Here is an 18,436-nt window from a genome sequence, read left to right on the forward strand (position 1 = left end):
CACAGCTGGGGCAAATCAGAACTGACGAGACAAAAGGAAGCGTAAACTGAACACACTGAGATAAGACAGAGACCTTCAAAGTAAAACAGGAAACACATAACACAGACTCACATGCAGGCACCACAGAGGGAACAGAGACGTGGGACCAGGGCAGACACAAACACTGACTGAACACGGGGATATAGGAACTAAGGATACACAGAGACGCGAACTAGACAAGGGGATACAGGTGATAGGGGAGACAGAGCAACTAAAGAAGACAGAGACATAAACCATAAGACAGAACTCAAAGAAACCAAAGACTAGAAAGTATAAATAATATAATAAACTCAAAAACCCTGGGTCAACGACCCAGGCATCCTAACACACACTTTATTTCTTACAATTTAAACCCACAAAGTCATGCTGTCAATTTTCTTTGATTTACTACAACAGTATTTGTTTATCACGTAGAAAAACTGAGACATTGAAATTGCACTTCTTTTTCTTATCTTAAGATATAAATATATAAAAATATGTATATATATTAAATGTGCAATTAAACTTATTTACACAGGTAGAAATGAGATGTTCACTGGTCTCCCCTACTTAAGATCAAGCAGGCTGTTTCTAGCTTAAATTAACCAAAACAATATACCAACACAACTCAAGCTACACCTACCAGAGATAGGACAGAGCATAACAATTTTTTTCATACTGTTTGAGGTCTGTAATATTTGAAATTCATTCTTATATAACAATATGTGAGCATGAAAAAAAGGTTAAATCAACGCATCATTATAGTTTGAGATGTTTGAGATAATTTGAGCTTTCGGACATGGTGTGTTATCCTGCTAGAAGATGCCATCAGAAGATGGGTACACTGTGTTCAACACTAACCCTAACACTTTGGTGTTTAAATGTTGCTCAGTTGGTACAAAGGAGGCCAAGGTGTGCAAATAAAATTCCCCCCAGATGCTTACACCACTGTCATCAGTCTGAACCATTCATACAAGGCATTATTTCATGCTGTTTACACCAAATTCTGACCCAGCTGTCCAAATGTTGCAGCAGAAATTGTGACTCACCAGACCAAGAATCATTTTTCCAATTTTCTATTGTCCAATTTTGTTGAGCCAGTAAATGGTAGCTTCAGTTTCCTGTTCTCAGCTGGCAGGAGTGGCACCAGGTGTGGTCTTCTGCTACAGTTGAGATGCTCATCTGCATACAGTAGTTGTAACAAGTTTTTTCAGTTAAGTTGCTGTTGCCTTCCTATCAGCTAGAAGCAGTCTGGTCACATTCACCTCTGACCTCTGAATCAATAAGACGATTTCACCCAATGCACTGCTGAGACCATTCCAGACCATTCTCTGTAAATCCCAGCAGATTGGCTGTTTCTGAAAACCTCAGAAGAGCCCATCTGACACCAACAACCATGCCACATTTGAAGTTACATAAATGGTAAATCCACTAAATTGCTGAAATGTGATTGGCTGATTAAATAAAAATATAAAACACAACCAGACCCTAACTTTAGCTTAGCAGAGATAATTGGTTTAGTTTTAAGCTTTTATTTGCAAATTTCCTCCCTAGTGCAGTATTGGCTATTTATAAGTGTTTGTAGGTTTTCATTTAGTTATGGGTAGCGTAGTAATTATACTTCCCTTCTATTTATTATGAAAATTGTCTATATACCATATTCACATGGCACCTCCTTCTTTGAACATATCATAAAAGTGCATTTGCAAACACAGCTAAAAGCAAGCAGGAAGGTCAGTTTAGTTTCAGTGTCCTTCTTCTGTAACTTCTTTGAATGACTCTGTGAATCTTTGTGAATCTCTGTGAATCTTTATACACCCTGAATGTGTGTGTCTGTGCAGTAACATTGAGTGAATGCCCTTGCATCGTTCCCTGTTCTACCCATTGGTGTGCATGCATACATAATCCCAGTGTAGTTACCCGATTTATAGATTTACCTCTTTATTACCATACATGATGATGTTCATGTCAGTGTTTTTTTATTTGTGTGTTTTCAGGGAACTGGTTGAAGCGCTCCTCTCTCTCTGGACTGACTGACGGCGTCGAGGACTTGCTGGATATCAGCTCGGTGGATCGACTCTCCTTCATACGTCAGAGTTCAAAGGTCAGCTCGCCGCCACTGAAAGCCACCATAGTGTGTCGCAGCTTTTCTAATCAGCCGTCCTTTTGAGCAAACAGAGGTTTGATTTGGTCTACGTTGCCAGCTGATATGCGCGGATGTGTTTATGTGTGTTTAGGTGAAGTTCACTAGTGCAGTGAAGCTATCTGAAGGTGGCGCTGTAGGGCCGGAGTACGGCAGGGACGAGGAGGAGAATTTCTTCAAGCGGCTCGGTAAATGGAGGTCTGGCAGGAGGAATCCATCCAAGCTTCACCACACAGAAGAGAAAGATGGTAGACCCCCCCCACCCTGGGGTGCCCCCCTCGCCCACCCCATGCCCCCATCGTTCTTTGTCTGTTCCTCTCTTCTTCTGTCCTCGCCTCTGTTTGTCGCTGGTGGTGTCGTGTTTTGTTTGGCCTCGCAAGTCGTGGTCTTTTGACAGTGCTGCCGTCCACCATTCTCCATGTCAGCCTCGCCAGATAGCTGCCTGCTACGCTCTTTTAATCCAGATGGGTGAATTTTCAACCCATCAGTGTCAATTCAAAGTGATCATTTTCTGGAAGGCCTGCCAAAAAACCTCCCCAAAACTAAAGCTAATATAAAACAACAGGGGAAGGGGAAATGGACTCGATGTTTTATTTTCTCACTATTTTCTCACTGATAAACTTGGCGACGTTTACCGAGGTCAGAGGCAGACAGCTGCTTCTATAGGACACTTAATCTTTCTGTAGCTGTAAGGATCGCCCCCTTAAAAGAATGCAGGCTTATAGAGTTTTCACACCGGCTCTGCTTTTCACACCCTGAAGGTACTTGTGTCTCTCTTTTGTACTGTTGATGAGTCAAAGGCATGTGCCAAAAAGATCAGCCAAAAGTTCTCTAGAGTTACATGATATGAATCACTGGCCTCATTTCCCCCTATACTACTGACTACAGTTCAGGATGCCTTTGCTGCCTCTACTTTTTCATGCTAGTGAATTAACACTTTTTGATTGCTTGAACAGCCCTTTGAAAGTCATTTTTGTAATTGCTATAAACAAAAAACATCAGACTATCCAACAGCTAAGAGATTTCTTTGTTCCTTTACAGCATGGAAAAATTACCTTAAACACAACTAATATGTAGCTTTATGCAAACGTCTTGAGTCATCCTTTATTTCTTTTATATTTTGCTTCCAAGTAGCCAGACTATTAAAGCAATAGGTCTCCAGGGTCTCTGAAGGTTTTTCAAATTGTTTCTTTGGACATTGGCTGCTTTTCGCTCATGTTCAGTCCAGTCCTTATACCTGATCATTTTCACAGGAATGTTTTTGTTTGTTAAGACACTTAACACTGACCACACAGATGTGATGAATCATTCAAGTATAAAAAAGAAACCTAGCTCAAGGGATAAACCAGTGTTGTGTCTACATATAATAGACAATTTAGCAAAGAACCAATTTTAAATTGTATCTTTAGTCACTTTGTTACTAACAGCCTGTCCCAAAATATGTAATTTGTCCCATGTACAAACGGAAACAAGTTGAATCTTTGAAAATGCCAGAGCAAAGTTTGACAGGCTTAAAATAGTATTTTTGTACCAACAAGGTGATTCCCAAAGAGCTATTAGCTGAAAACATTACATATCTCAGCATGGTGTGCAGTGTGTCCTTAAAAAAATTGAGGAAACTGGACAAATGGATGAAAAATCTACAGCAGATAAATATATAACTAAAAACTAAGAAAAAATTCATTAAAAACCTGACAAAAGACAATTTTTAAGCATGACAATGATTCCAAGCACGCTACCAATGCAGCAACACTAATACCTGAATAGAAAAACACACAGTGAAACGTCTTGGATCATGGTCCAGAACCCGGACCGACCAACATCCAGAGAAGAGCTCTGAATGTCCTTCCTTTAAAAGTTCCAATAAATCACTTCATTTATTTCCCATTTTCCTAGCAAGACATAAAGAAACGAGGGATGACTCAAGACTTTTTTCACAATACTCTAACACATTGTAAAAAATGGTATCTCAGTAAAATAAAATACAATATAGCTAGCAACTAGCTTAAAATAAATATTATAATTACATTCATTTGGATATATGTCTACTCATGACATTGAGTATTTCTGTAGATTTCTAAACAATGTCTGAGCAAAAGCTGTGAAAAGTTGTGTCTGTGATTTGCCACAAAAACCCTAAAGCCAGACATTTATATGTGCTGAAACCAAACTTCTTACTTCCAAAGACAGTTTTAGCTCTATAATAATAAGAAATTTAAAGCATTTCATTTATCCCGATAGGTCTACATTCCCTTCTCTCCAACTGTGCACGTCCTGTTCTGTCCAGCATTGGTTCCTCTCCTCTGCGTTTTCACCCAAAGGTGAAAAAAGAGGACGGGCGGTGTCTCACAACAACTCATGTCTATGAAACCATCTTTCTGCTGTGGAGCGTGTCTCTGTGCTACGTCAAGCATGACGCTGTCAGTGCTCTCTCCGTCTCTTCTGTGGTGATGTCTGGTGGTATTTCCAGTGCTGGAGTGTTAGTGATTAAACACAATGGGCCACATACAGCTTTCCTCTGTGCGGCTGTGGTTACGCCTGACATTTCAATGAGATTTGTAGGTCCTTTTAGAAAGATGCCGGAGAAAAGTGCCTGAAAATATCTTTGGCCCTTAAATTCATCTTGTTTTTTGTGACTATTCTTATACGATTGAAAATTCAGGTGTAACCCCTGCCGATGGCTGTGTGTCATCTCTCACTCAGCTTCATCTGTCAGCTCAGTGCTATTTGTTAAATGTCCTGGATGGTGATGTTGCTTCATGCAATTTCTATGTCTAACCTTTATTGTGCAAACAAGCGAGTCTATAACGAGAACTCTTCTTCAAACGGCTTTTGTTATACCTCTTCCCTTGTGGTCCTCACGGTGTCCTTCAGGACCTCACGGTTTCCAGGAGCGTCTCGCAGCCAGCCAGGAGGCCATGAAGAACAAGAATGTAGTGAATCTGGGCGCCATCCGACAGGGTATGAAACGCTTCCAGTTTCTCCTGAACTGCTGCGAGCCAGGAACCATACCAGATGCCTCCATCCTCGCCGCTGCTCTGGACCTCGTGCGTTTCACTTTGGAGAAAATAATGAAAGAGTAAAGATGTCGCTGTTAGCTTTCAAAGGCTATCACCTATTTATTTCTCTGTTCTTCTAGGAAGCCCCAGTTGTGGCCAGGGCCTCCCTTTTCTTGGAATGTGCCAGATTTGTCCACCGGTGTAATCGTGGCAACTGGCCCGAATGGATGAAGGGCCACCACGTAAACATCACCAAGAGAGGGCTGTCCAGGGGCCGATCGCCTATTGTGGGCAATAAAAGAAACCAGAAGCTCCAGTGGAACGCTGCCAAGCATTTCTGCCAGTGGGGAGACGTGAGTTAAATGTGTCGAAGATTGTTTATGGTTACAGTTTATAAAAAGGCTTCATTAACTGTAAACGTGTTAAATCTGCTCAGGCGATTGGCACGAGGCTCAGCGAACTCTGCCACTCGGACAGTGAGAGCCCCGCCAACATCCTGGGTTATATTTACGATGAAGAGACCAAACGCAGGATGAGGAAAGAAGACGAGGAAGAAGACTATTTAGATGACAGTGAGTCAAAACAGTGTCTGTTACTTGTTTTTCTTCTATTTACAGGTTTCCACTCGGCCAGATCGTCTCTATCGTACTGTGCAGATATAACACAGATGTAGCGTCTCATGAGACGTGGTGACCCAAAAAGGCCTTGCTGCTGTTTTAGCTTGTCTGAGTGGTGTCAGCTACTGCATGGCAGAAATCACATTGCTGAGGCCTGCAAACCAATGCAGTCCTCCAAATAAGAAGCACATAAAAACTCAAACCATTACTCTCATTCATTTGTTTTCTCATGACTTGAATTCTACATTTTCATCCGTTTCCCTATGTAAGGGATTGGACAATAGGATGTTAAATAAATTAGGTTTTTTTAATGATAACTTGTATCATCATTAAAAATATTTACCTCATAATGGTCCATTTGCAGCTTTAGATCATCAGGTGCACCTTATTGTGCATTTGTGTGGTGTTGAATTAATCAGAAGAAGATGATTTCGCATGAACGTCCACTCAAATTGGAAAATAAAAAGTCTGCACTTGCCAAGCTGTTGATGTCACACTTAAAAACATGCTGCATGAAAGTAATAAGATCACAGTATTGTGCGTTTTATTGTGTGTACTTTGAAAAAAAAATCTTAAATTAAAATTTAGTTTCTACAACTTTTAGGTTGTCAGAACAAAAAAGATGTTCTAGCCACATTTAGATATTTTATCTTATCTGTTCTGACTCCAAAGACACGGTCAATCCTACAAAATGTGGCTGCCCCTTCGCACTGAAGATGGCCGCTTGCCAGCTGTTGTTGGAGATCACCACTTTCCTGCGAGAGACCTTCCCCTGCTTACCACGACCGCGCACCGAACCGCTTGTGGTCAGTAGTGAAATCAAAATCCAAAAAGGTAAATCTGATGTGAATAGCGATGAGAATTTGATTTCTACTTATTTTGTCTGCAGGATCTGGACAGCTGCCGCCTGCGTCTGGACCCAGAGCTCGGCCGCCATCGCTACGAGAGGAAGATCAGCTTTGCGGGCATCCTCGACGACGAAGACGGGCACGATTCCCTCAACAGCAGCAGCCACACTCTGAAGTCTGACACCACCTGCGATGATAAGAAGACCCAGGAGGCTCAGGGTGAGACTCGGTGTCATCCAGATTGGTTAATGCAGCTGATTACCGCTCCGTATTTACTCACTGCTCATTGTTGATTGTAGACAATCTCTCCCCACTCCCCTGCTCTCCAGCACCAGTGCGGAAGATTCGTATCGGAGGCTCGCGCCTGCTTCAGATCAAAGGAGCCCGCAGTTTTCGTGTGAAGAAGGTTGGCTCGCTGTCTTCGATACGCAGAGCGGGGAGTCTGAAGAGCACCAAGCTGTCTCGGCAGGACTCTGAGTCTGAGAACGAAGAAGGCCTGCTGTCACAAACGCAGAGCAGGGACACAGTTACTGACATCGGTATGATGTAACTGAAACTCCTGGAAAGAACATAATTTCATTTATTATTGTGTAATATTCAAAGGAAATGACAGTACACTGTAAAAAATAAAAACTGTAAAACACAGTTACAGGTTTTTCATGTTATTTTACATCAGACCTGCCAATTAACAGTCTATTTTTTCTCATATCATTGGTATTTCATGTACTTTAAAATAACAGGAAAATTCTGTAAAATATATAGGGAAAAATGTGTTAAGTTAAAGACTTATTTACAGTGTATGTTAACATTAGTTTACTTTTGCAGTATTGTTTTTGCCAGATCCTGTTAGAGAGTGAAAAGAACACTATAAGTATTCTGCACAGGGAAAAGAAACTGTTCTCCATCGTGAAATAAGTGGACAATTATCAGCGTCCTGTATGGGGTTGTTTGTTCTTGTTTAACATTGCAGGCAGTCCCTTCAGCACCAGTGAACCCAGCATCGAGCCAGAAGGTCAGAGCTCAGGAGGAACGGAGGACAACTACCACCGCAACATGTCCTGGCTTCACGTAAGTCTGTCGGTACATGCGGGGAGGAAAGCTGTGTGTACTTTCCCGCATACTGACCTCCTCTCTGCTCTCTCTCGGCACAGATTATGATCCTGCTGTGCAACCAGCAGAGTTTCATCTGTACCCACATAGACTTCTGCCACCCACGCTGCTACCAACACCACAGCCGCTCCTGCGCCCGTCTGGTCCGTGCCATCAAGCTCGTGTACGGGGAGACGGTGGACAGCCTGAGGGAGGACAGCGCCTCCTCTGGTAACATTGGAGGACGTGTGAAGAAAAACAAAGAGGTGGAATTGACAGGCTGTTTTTCTGGATGAATAACCTAAATATGTGTGTTTTGTTAGTTTTTTTTAAATCTTCGCCACTTTCTAAAGTACTATTTCCCATCAGTGTTCAGACAAGTCTTGTCTGAGGACCCCGTCCATGAAGAGAAGACCCACTGACTCCAACACAGAAGGGAAGAAGGATACAGGCATGCTCAAGTACATCCGCAATCAGGTGAATTTCTGTTTTTCTTGTTATTTTTATAATTATTACATCCTACCTGATGTGCACCACATTCTCAGACTGGAATCAGAGCTGCCCGTGCTGTCAATAAAGGAGACCGCACCCCAGCTTTAAGCTTTAACCAGCATTGAGATTAATGAATTTTAAAAAGAAAAAACAGTTGTGCAGAAAGAAGCTACTCATACAGACAATCATTTTTGGATCAGGCTGCAAGTGTGGTTGATCATGCAAAGTTGTTTATTTAACATGGGAGTCTGGCCATTAGAGGAACGTCTGCCTGTCTGGCCTAGAGATTTCTATTAATGATTTTACAAAGGTGTAATATCTGTTCAAGCAACTGCTTTCTAAAGCAAATATCACATCAGCCAATCATATGGCAGCAATTCAAATCATTTAGTTCTGTAGTTGTGGTAAAGACAACCTACTGAAGTTAAAACAAAGCATCAGAGTTGAGGTGAAAAGTGATTTAAGTGACTTTGAATGTGACACAGTGGTTGGTCTGAGTATTTCGGAAACTGCTGCCAAAATACATTTTGCAGAATTGTAAAATATACTACAAGTGGCACAGAAATTGCCTGCGAGCTATACAGAAGCACCAGCAGAAGACCACACCGGGTGCCATTCCTGTGAAATAAGAACAGGAAAACCGAGGCTATAATTCATAAAAGCTACCAAGATTTGGGCAATAGAAGACTGGAAAAAATGTTGACAGGTCCAGTGAGTCTTGATTTTTCATGCAACGTTCAGATGGTAGGATCAGAACATGGCAAAAACAGCATGACGGCTAAACTGTTGTTTTAACAGTTTATCAGAGGTTTAACAGATGTTATGTGTCAAAATCTGTGAGAAATGCTTCCAGCATGAACTACTGATGCAGTTCTGAAAGCAAAAAATGGGTCCAAAAAAAGGAAATAAAAGTTTTCTAATTGTGTTGTAGCTCTGAAAAGGACTGCTTGCACCTTTTTCAGTTTGTATACACTGTGGGTGATGTTAAGTCAAAGATAAAGTGTCTTATTACTACCTTAGCAAAGAGATTATAGATCATTTTGCAGCTTTGCACTTTCATCTTAAATGTTTGTTTTCTCATAGGTGATGAGTTTGTCACCAGCTCCTCTTTCACTGCTGATCAAAGCAGCTCCTATCTTGACTGACGACATGTACGGAGACATCCAGCCCGCAGCCTGGGAACTCCTACTCAGTGTGGATGAACATATGGCAGCCGCTGCTGGTGAGCTCATCACTGAGCTGTGGTGGTCCCCTCTTAGGTCGCTGTGCCCTTCAAGGTTCACGAACGCTTTTTGCCCTCAACCATGTTTCACCTTTTTCTTTCCTGCCCTTTTTATCTGCCCCCTTCCAGCTGCCTTGTTTCTCCTGTGCGCCGTAAAGGTCCCTGATGCAGTGACCGAAATGATGATGGCAGAGTTCCAGCACCCTGAGGCCTGCCAGCGCATTAACTCCATCCTGAAGTTTTACACTCTGTGGCGTTTTCGCTACCAAGTGTGGCCTCGCATGGAGGAAGGAGCCCAGCAGATCTTTAAGGTAGTTCAGTTGAGTTCAGTTTTATTTATAAAGCACCAAATCACTAAAACCTCAAGACCCTTTATATTTTTAAGGTAATATCCCAATCAACCAATGTCCAAGAAGATCTCCCTTTAAAGAGGAAAAAACCTCCAGCCGAGCCAGGCTCAGGGAGAGGACCGTCTTCTGTGACTGGTTGGGGGTGAGGGGACAAAGACAGGATAAAAGACATGATGTGAAAGAAAGACAGAGATTATAGTATATATAAGAGAAATGTGCTCTCTCATTCTAGTCCCTGTCAGTACTGTTGCTGCAATGTTTTAGATATACTGAAGACTTTTCAGGGAGTTTTTAGGACATCCTGTTTATAATGAATTACAGTAGTCCAAGTTTTTCAGCATCACCGTGAGACAGGATGTTAAGATGATGTGCAAATATAAGAAAGCAGTCATGTGTGTTTATTTAAAATGTGCACTGAAGAACATATCCACATATCCATATAAACAACTCCAAGGTAAAGCCACGGTAAAGCCATCCAGAGTAAACATTTGGTTAGATACCACATTTCTAATATTTTCAGGGCTGAGTACAGTAACCTCCGTTTTAGCTAACTTTAGAAGCAGAGGATTAAAAGTCTTTAAGACATTCTCGTAGTTTAGCTAACTATGGATGTGTTATCTGGATTCATTGATAGGAAGTTTGGTGTCATCTGCATAGCAATGAAAATGTATGTTATGCCTTCTGATGATACTCCCTAAGGGAAGCATGTATACTGTAAACAGAAGTGGTCCTAGCACAGAACCCTGTGGAACCCCATACTTAACCTTAATGTGACGAGGACTCTCCATTTACATGAACAAATTGGAATAGATTGTTTGCATTTTTAGCGTCCCCAAAAGAGAGAGCGCAGAAGGGCATTCGCTGTGTTTACTAAATTTGGTGTACTTCTCTTTCAGATCCCTCCACCCAGCATTAACTTCACTCTCCCTTCTCCAATACTGGGCATGCCCTGTGTCCCCATATTTGACCCTCCCTGGGTGCCCCAGAACACTGGCAGCGTCCAGGATCCAATCAACGAAGACCAGTCTGTAAGTTTGAGCCCTATTCTAAAAGGCACAAATCTACTTGTATTACTATCAGAAACAGCTTTTAGAGTTTATCTTTTTAATTAAAGTGACAGAGAAGGTTTTTTAAACACCACTGGAGTTCAGTGAGAGAGTTTTCCTAAGCTTGTGAACCCTGTAAAAATAGGCCAGTTTATAATTTAACTATTTTTTTAATCCCACTTAACTCCACAATCCACCAAAAAACAAAAGACGATATGCACACTCTTACTGCTTTGAATATTACATTTGTTATTGCTGCAAGTTTAATGTGGAAAACTGCACCAAGAAATCTGCAAATATAAGAAAAATGTGTGAACACAGATTTCTTGGTGCCTCCTTTTAATTTCTTGTCTTTTTTAAATATTTTTTTTCATAAAGCATGAATAGAAATATGAGATTTTAATGAGCGAGCACATGTTCTATAATTTAATCGACTGTCTTTGTTTTTAGTACCCCACATTAATTCAGTCAGTCCATGCCATAGTAAGTTGGTATTTCTGTCCGGGTGTTTGTGCTGCTGATGCATCTTGTTACCTCAGACCATTAAAGACAGAAGGGGAAGCGACCTTTTAGGTTTTTCATCACGGACCAGAAGCTGGGGGGCGGTTTCATGGGTCATCTTGGATAGTTGCATCTTGATCAGGGACACACACAATCCACATATTTAAAAAGAGTCTTCCGGCACATGCTTTGATTGTTAAGGAGAAAATAACAGCATGCATCGGGCATACAGACATGTTGTGTGTGTCGTGCTGTTGATGCATGGTCATTGGATGAGAATGACTTTGCTGTGTTTGTTTTTCATATCATGGCTGTTTTAGATTTGTTTGTGCGAATGCTGTGAGGCAATTACTGTGCACAAGATACAGTAAATTCTCCATCTTCCAGTCTGAACACATTTATTGTTTATCGTGATTGAAATTGCTCCTATTCTATACGTCTACACTGCAGCGTGCTTCATAATGCTCAGGACGGCATTTTAGAGCATGAGATCGGTGTGCTGGAGGAGAGTTACTGTATTAATGTGTTGTCCAGTTGCTCCTCAGAAGCCTATTGTAGCTGTGCACACACATTCCTGAAAGATTTAAAGTGCTAATTTGTGCATTCCCCCCGCCCCCGATTCTGAACCTCCTACAATTTCTACACCCGCTGCTCTACCTCTGTGCTATTTGATCCTCGCCCCCTCCTTTTTAGAAATCCTTCTCTGCGCGGGCGGTGTCGCGCTCCCACCAGCGAGCCGAGCACATCCTCAAGAACCTGCAGCAGGAGGAGGAGAAGCGGCGTCTGGGCCGCGAGGCCAGCATCATCACAGCCATCCCTGTGGCTCAGGAGGCCTGCTACGAACCCACATGCAGCCCTCCACCCGAGCAAGAGGAGGAAGGTGGGGCCGCCAGGCGTATGAGCACTTGTGTTTTATACAAGAAAAACCTCAAGAGGTGGAAAACAGCGAGCACAGAAGTTCCTCCAGTGGCCAAATGAGAGTTATTTCAAAACAGAGTCGACCCTCTTGTGTTAACAGCATTAAAAAGCTTTCTGCAGACTGGTGCAAAAACTGTGTTAGCCTTTTGGATTGATTATCCCTTTTCTCCATCTTAAAAACTGGTTGGCAATGTGATGTCATGTGCACATTACTCAAGAAATGCAAAGAAATGTGAAATCGAATTCAAAGAAGGTGCTGCACCTAAAACCTCCTTGTGAATGCTTTGGTTGCCACAGTTGCCTGTAGTTTTTGATGTTTCTCTGCAAGTACTTGTTAACTACTAGCTGAGCAGTAGTACAACGAATGACGAATGAATAAAGTTTGCCTTCAAAGTAAAAGCTGTACCTCAGTACTACAACCAACATGTTTTAAAGGGCACAACTTTTGCTTTGAAGGCGAACAGCCTCCATTCCAGGTTTCATTGGACTTTTCAGTTTTACTACAGCTCAGAAAGCACAGTCTATAAAAGATTGTTATTCTGCAGCAATATGTTAGCGACCATATTAATCACAAGGAAGTCTTTGTATTTCGGTTTGCAACTGCGTATTTTTTCCTAGCAACCAGTGGTTGCCAGTGGGGTTGCTCTCTGGTAAGTAGGCCTGTGTGACTCAAGGTTAAGCAATTGTTTTCCCAGCATTTTCTGGTTGGAGACCAACCTCTAGATCATGTGTCTGCAAAACCCACGTCACCGCTATCACTGACTGGCGGCCTTCAGACAGAATGCAGGTTTAAGGCACTTCTGCACTGGTGTTATTGTTCTGACCCAGAAGCTGAGTTGATGATTTGTACTGTCTATGGTTAACTGACAGGTGTCCAATATAGGTAGATGGCAGCTGCTAGGTCTCGTCCACTACTTCAAGCCATTAGACTAAACCTCTTTATGATTTGTGTGCTTTCAGTGCCTTTTAGAGCATTTTTAATGGATTATCTGAGTAATACTTCAGCTTTCTACAGACCATCCTGATGGTTTGTGCTTCAGTTTTGATGAGTGAAATACTGAGTTGACATAGTGCACCCATACAGTTTAGGGATGCAGCTGATAAGTTAGCACTCCAAGAAAAACAATATGGCTATAACACACTAACATTTAAGCTCCAAAACCAGTGGGTAATGTAATGATGGCCACATCCACGTTTTCCACCTTTTATACAGCCGTAATAGTTTTGAAAGCCAGAAGTGACCATATTTAGATGAAAGGGGGAGTGCTAACATGAGCACGCTTGGTTACTAAGCTACATTCGTAAAGATGATTCGTAAAGTCAAAACTGTGTTTTTACGAAGGGTAAAACTATTCTCAGAGCCCAAAAGCATTTTTTTGCACAATACTGTAAACATGCTTTTTAATGCTTTAAGTATGTAAAGTGTAGATGTTAAACATGGGTGCTTATAGTGGTTGACTCACACTTGGACTCAGCCTCATGTGCTCATTAGAGGAACTGCAGACTTTGGCACTTGCTTGCTGGATTCATATTTCAGCCCTGCAGGTTGCCACATTAGCACACAGTGTTTTGACTCTGCATAGCTCTTTACCCTGATAGCATGTTGTTTTTCCCCCTGTACCTCTACTGGTTATGTTTGGCATTGATCCCGCCAGCAGAAGAAGTGGTGAACCTGGCATCACGACGTCTGTCTGTCAGCCCATCCTGCGCCTCCAGCAACTCCCACAGGAACTACTCTTTCCGCCGGGGCTCTGTATGGTCTGTCCGCTCGCTGGCCAGTGCTGAAGGTAGAAAAATGTCAGAAACAAATGAATTTAAACTTTTTATATAAAACTTGCTCTTTACAAATTCTTTTTTTTTGCCAGATGAAGAAAACACAACAGAACACACACCCACTCACCACATGCTACAGCCGCCTCAAGCTGTCTTCCCAGCATGCATCTGTGCTGCCGTCCTACCAATAGTGCACCTCATGGAAGACGGCGAAGTTAGAGAGGATGGCGTGGCTGGTAGCTGTCACTACACAAAAAAATGAATTTGCATCAAAACTTTTGTGATTTTTTTTTTTGGTTATTTATGCAAAAATGTTTCCTCAGTGAGTGCTGTTGCCCAGCAAATCCTCTGGAACTGCCTCATTGAAGATCCAGCTCTCGTTCTCCGCCACTTCCTGGAAAAGCTGACAGTTAGCAACAGACAGGTAGGCAAACACCTGCGGACAGATGTGGGAAAAAGACTCGCAATGAGTTTTTTATTGTTTGTCCATTTGTTTGGTTTTTGCACCAGGACGAGCTGATGTACATGCTTAGGAAGCTCCTGCTCAACATTGGAGATCTGCCAGCCCAGACCTCTCACATCCTTTTTAACTACCTGGTGGGTCACCAGCTACCTTCACCTGTACCTTTATATTTGTCATCAGTTCTGTTTATTCTCCTCATCATCATTTCTCCTCCTTTAAGGTGGGCCTGATCATGTATTTTGTGCGGACTCCCTGTGAATGGGGCATGGACGCCATCTCGGCCACGCTGACCTTCCTCTGGGAGGTGGTCGGCTACGTGGAGGGGCTCTTCTTTAAAGACCTGAAGCAGACCATGAAGAAAGAGCAGTGTGAGGTCAAACTGCTGGTCACAGCATCGATGCCAGGTGAGTGCTAAATACTGCAGACATAAGTAATGCTTGTATTGTAAAACCATTCTCCACCAGAATCCACCAGTTAGCTCTGACGCTCCAGTTTGTGGAGCACTTTATAAACGATGACTTTGTGGTGCAGAGGGTGTTTGATGCACAGGTGCCACCTCTGTATTTGATCTTTGTTTAGACTGTCCACCGATCTGGCAAAACAGACCAAGGTAGGACCGATAGACCAGCTGAGATACCCACAATGTCTGATCAGCACCGTGTTATTTAATATTAAGTTGCATTTTTACTGGGGTGGCCACATAGTGAAGTGGGTTCTTGGCAAATGAGAGGCTGCAGGTTCAGCACCAGCCGGAGACACCAATTCACTTTGAGGTTGTATTTGGCAAAAAATCTGCAAAAACAAAACATGGAGAGTTACCCGCTGTGGTGATGCCCCCACTGATAAGGGAACAGCCAAATGTAGCAAGGTGTAGTTTAACCCCGGTAATATCAGGATGTGTCTTTCTTTTCCCAAGCACACCCAACCATTTTACAAGACAACAGGTTACTAAACACACATCACAACCATGTTTTTTTTAACAAAAGGGACATTATGAACCCTGATATCCATCATTAGATTCCTTTTTTCTCACTTCTAGTCTGAAGTGGTTCATTCACTGAGATAAGGTAGTCAACTTGAGCATTTCCACAGCTATATACCAACAGCATTTCTAAATCAAAACAAAGATAAAAGGTAAAAGTATAAAAAGCATTGTTTCCTAAGACAAAAAGCAAACTTCTGTTTCTGGTCTCTAGCTTTATTCAAACAAGTCTCATACTGACAGAGAAAGACCCTTATGGTCACTCTTTTTGTTGTTGTTTTAATTTTAATGTTCAATAACAGAAATCGATTGAGGGCGATTGTGGCTCAAGAGTTGGGAGTTCGCCTTGTAATCGGAAGGTTGCCGGTTCGAGCCCTGGCTTGGACAGTCTCGGTCGTTGTGTCCTTGGGCAAGACACTTCACCCGTTGCCTACTGGTGGTGGTCAGAGGGCCCGGTGGCGCCAGTGTCTGGCAGCCTCGCCTCTGTTAGTGCGCCCCAGGGTGGTTGTGGCTACAATGTAGCTTGCCATCACCAGTGTGTGAATGTGTGTGTGAATGTGTGTGTGAATGGGTGAAAAAAAAAAGGGGTGGCACGGTGGTTAGCACTGTTGCCGCACAGCAAGAAGGTCCTGAGTTCAATCCCACCATCAGGCCGGGGTCTTTCTGTGTGGAGTTTGCATGTTCTCCCCGTGTTTGCGTGGGTTCCCTCCGGGTACTCCGGCTTCCTCCCACCGTCCAAAGACATGCAACTTGTGGGGATAGGTTAATTGGATAATCCAAATTGCCACTAGGTGTGAATGTGCGAGTGAATGTGAGTGCGAATGGTTGTCTGTCCCTGTGTGTTGGCCCTGCGACAGACTGGCGACCTGTCCAGGGTATACCCCGCCTCTCGCCCTATGATAGCTGGGATAGGCTCCAGCTCCCCCCGCGACCCTGAAAAGGATAAGCGGAAGTGAATGGATGGATGGAATAACAGAAATCAACAATATGTCACAAAATGTAAATATTTTCATGCATTTTGTTGCTGCAGGAACCAAAACGCTGGTGGTGCACGGGCAGAATGAATGTGACATCCCAACCCAGCTACCAGTCCACGAAGACACTCAGTTTGAAGCCCTGCTAAAGGTAAAAACTCTCATCTCAGTCAATCACACACACAGTGAGGCAAGACCGAGGAGGCTTATCACTGTAATTAAATTCAAATCATGCTGGGCGAGCGTGTGCTAAATGCATAAAATTTAAAATTGTAATTCAGCGTGAGTAAACTAATCAGCCATCTCCTTTTTCTCCAACCAGGAGTGTCTGGAATTTTTCAACATTCCCGAGGCCAGATCGGCACACTACTTCCTCATGGATAAACGATGGAACCTCATCCATTATTCAAAGGTGGGAACTTTATTTTGAGGGGGTTTTTTGTTCACTGAAAAAAGCAACAACTATTTAAAAGCACTAAATTATCTGAAGTCAAGACCTATTTTCATTAATCATCAATAATAGTTCATATGTATGTTAGTGTTGGTCGGTCTTGCTCTGTGCAGATTAGAAAGGTCAGACCAGTGCTTTTGAGTCACATCTGTTCCACTGTACCTCTGGCATTGAATTAAATTTTAAACATAGAGATATTTAGTGTAATTATTTTTCTCTCTATCCTTCAGACATATGTTAGAGACATCTACCCGTTCCGAAGGTCAGTCTCTCCTCAGCTCAACCTGGTCCACATGTTGCCTGAGAAAGGACAGGAGCTCATCCAGAAACAGGTAAGGTTGGAAATGTGAAAATTAAATCAGCCCCTAAACAGCGTCCTGCAACAGGAAAATCATAGTCTGAATTTTTGTTTTCAGGTGTTTTCCCGTAAACTAGAAGAAGTCGGTCGAGTCCTCTTCCTCATCTCCCTCACACAACACATGCCAGCTGTGCACAAGCAGTCCCACGTCTCCCTGCTGCAGGAGGACCTGCTTCGCCTGCCCTCCTTCCCCCGCACCGCCATCGATGCAGAGTTCTCCCTCTTTAATGAGCCTCAAGGTGAGAAAAAGACTAACAGCTTAATAAACTTGAGTATAGCTCCTACTGTTTATTTTAGGATAATGAATCCTGCTTTGCTCCGCCTTCCAGGAAAAGAGCTGTTTGGCTTGGACACTCTCCACAAGGTGTTGTGGATCAAACTGTTGGAGGAAATGTTTCTGGGCATGCCCAGTGAGTACCCGTGGGGCGATGAGATGATGCTGTTCCTTAACGTCTTCAACGGGGCCCTTCTGCTGCACCCCGAGGACAGCTCCCTGCTGAGGCAGTACACGGCGACCGCCATCAACACCGCCGTTCACTTTAACCATCTGTTCTCCCTGAGCGGGTACCAGTGGATGCTGCCAACCATGCTGCAGGTATGCTTACCTGTGCACACTTAACTGAGCCTAGACAGTGAGTGGAGGAAGAGCAGTTGGCTCTGAATTCCAGTTTCGCAGTAATTTACATTTCCCATCCCCTCTCCCTGTTCTGCTGTGACAGGTCTATGCAGACTACGAGAGCAACCCTCTTCTGAGGCAGGGCATTGAGTTTTGCTGCCGGCAGTTTTACATCCTCCATCGAAAACCCTTTATCCTGCAGCTGTTTGCCAGCGTTGCTCCGCTGCTCGAGTTCACAGTAAGACTTTCGGACTCATTCAAATGAATCTGCAGTCGGTCAGCACCACTGCAAGTTCTTCGTCTCCTTTGATGCATTTCTCTCTTCTTATCCATCTCAGACCAGCACCAGTACCGGTCTTTCTAAAGGAGTTTCGGCCCAGTGTCTGTTCGACCTGCTGGTCTCTCTAGAAGGTGAAACCCAGGATGCCCTGGATGCTCTGGAGCTGGTCAAAGCTGAGAAGCCTCTACGCTCTCTGGGTAAACTGTCAATTTTACTGGCTCCAGACAAAGCTGCCGTAGGTATCAACATATGGATTTAGTCGGAGAGTAGAGACTTGGTAAAGAAGTCCAGAAACT

The 18,436-nt window shown here is 43.1% G+C and overlaps 1 protein-coding gene across 1 annotated transcript in view; it reads left to right on the forward strand.

Annotated features, from left to right (window-relative positions):
• The window catches only part of unc80 (unc-80 homolog (C. elegans)), a 71,083-nt gene that overhangs the window by 36,257 nt on the left and 16,390 nt on the right, over positions 1-18,436 (forward strand). The window contains exons 21-47 of the mRNA XM_082523788.1: positions 2,016-2,122; positions 2,256-2,409; positions 5,036-5,208; positions 5,301-5,513; positions 5,597-5,732; positions 6,450-6,583; positions 6,667-6,844; positions 6,955-7,164; positions 7,596-7,693; positions 7,777-7,980; positions 8,084-8,191; positions 9,290-9,428; positions 9,558-9,739; positions 10,675-10,806; positions 12,019-12,205; positions 13,899-14,030; positions 14,109-14,252; positions 14,340-14,440; positions 14,527-14,613; positions 14,700-14,883; positions 16,492-16,586; positions 16,758-16,847; positions 17,117-17,218; positions 17,303-17,483; positions 17,574-17,839; positions 17,964-18,098; positions 18,199-18,337. Of these exons, the coding sequence (XP_082379914.1) occupies positions 2,016-2,122; positions 2,256-2,409; positions 5,036-5,208; positions 5,301-5,513; positions 5,597-5,732; positions 6,450-6,583; positions 6,667-6,844; positions 6,955-7,164; positions 7,596-7,693; positions 7,777-7,980; positions 8,084-8,191; positions 9,290-9,428; positions 9,558-9,739; positions 10,675-10,806; positions 12,019-12,205; positions 13,899-14,030; positions 14,109-14,252; positions 14,340-14,440; positions 14,527-14,613; positions 14,700-14,883; positions 16,492-16,586; positions 16,758-16,847; positions 17,117-17,218; positions 17,303-17,483; positions 17,574-17,839; positions 17,964-18,098; positions 18,199-18,337 (4,011 nt within the window). The remainder of the gene's footprint in view (positions 1-2,015; positions 2,123-2,255; positions 2,410-5,035; positions 5,209-5,300; positions 5,514-5,596; positions 5,733-6,449; positions 6,584-6,666; positions 6,845-6,954; positions 7,165-7,595; positions 7,694-7,776; positions 7,981-8,083; positions 8,192-9,289; positions 9,429-9,557; positions 9,740-10,674; positions 10,807-12,018; positions 12,206-13,898; positions 14,031-14,108; positions 14,253-14,339; positions 14,441-14,526; positions 14,614-14,699; positions 14,884-16,491; positions 16,587-16,757; positions 16,848-17,116; positions 17,219-17,302; positions 17,484-17,573; positions 17,840-17,963; positions 18,099-18,198; positions 18,338-18,436) is intronic.

Source organism: Aulonocara stuartgranti (genome assembly GCF_965226115.1).
Source record: "Aulonocara stuartgranti genome assembly, chromosome: 23".
Lineage (NCBI taxonomy): Eukaryota > Metazoa > Chordata > Actinopteri > Cichliformes > Cichlidae > Aulonocara > Aulonocara stuartgranti.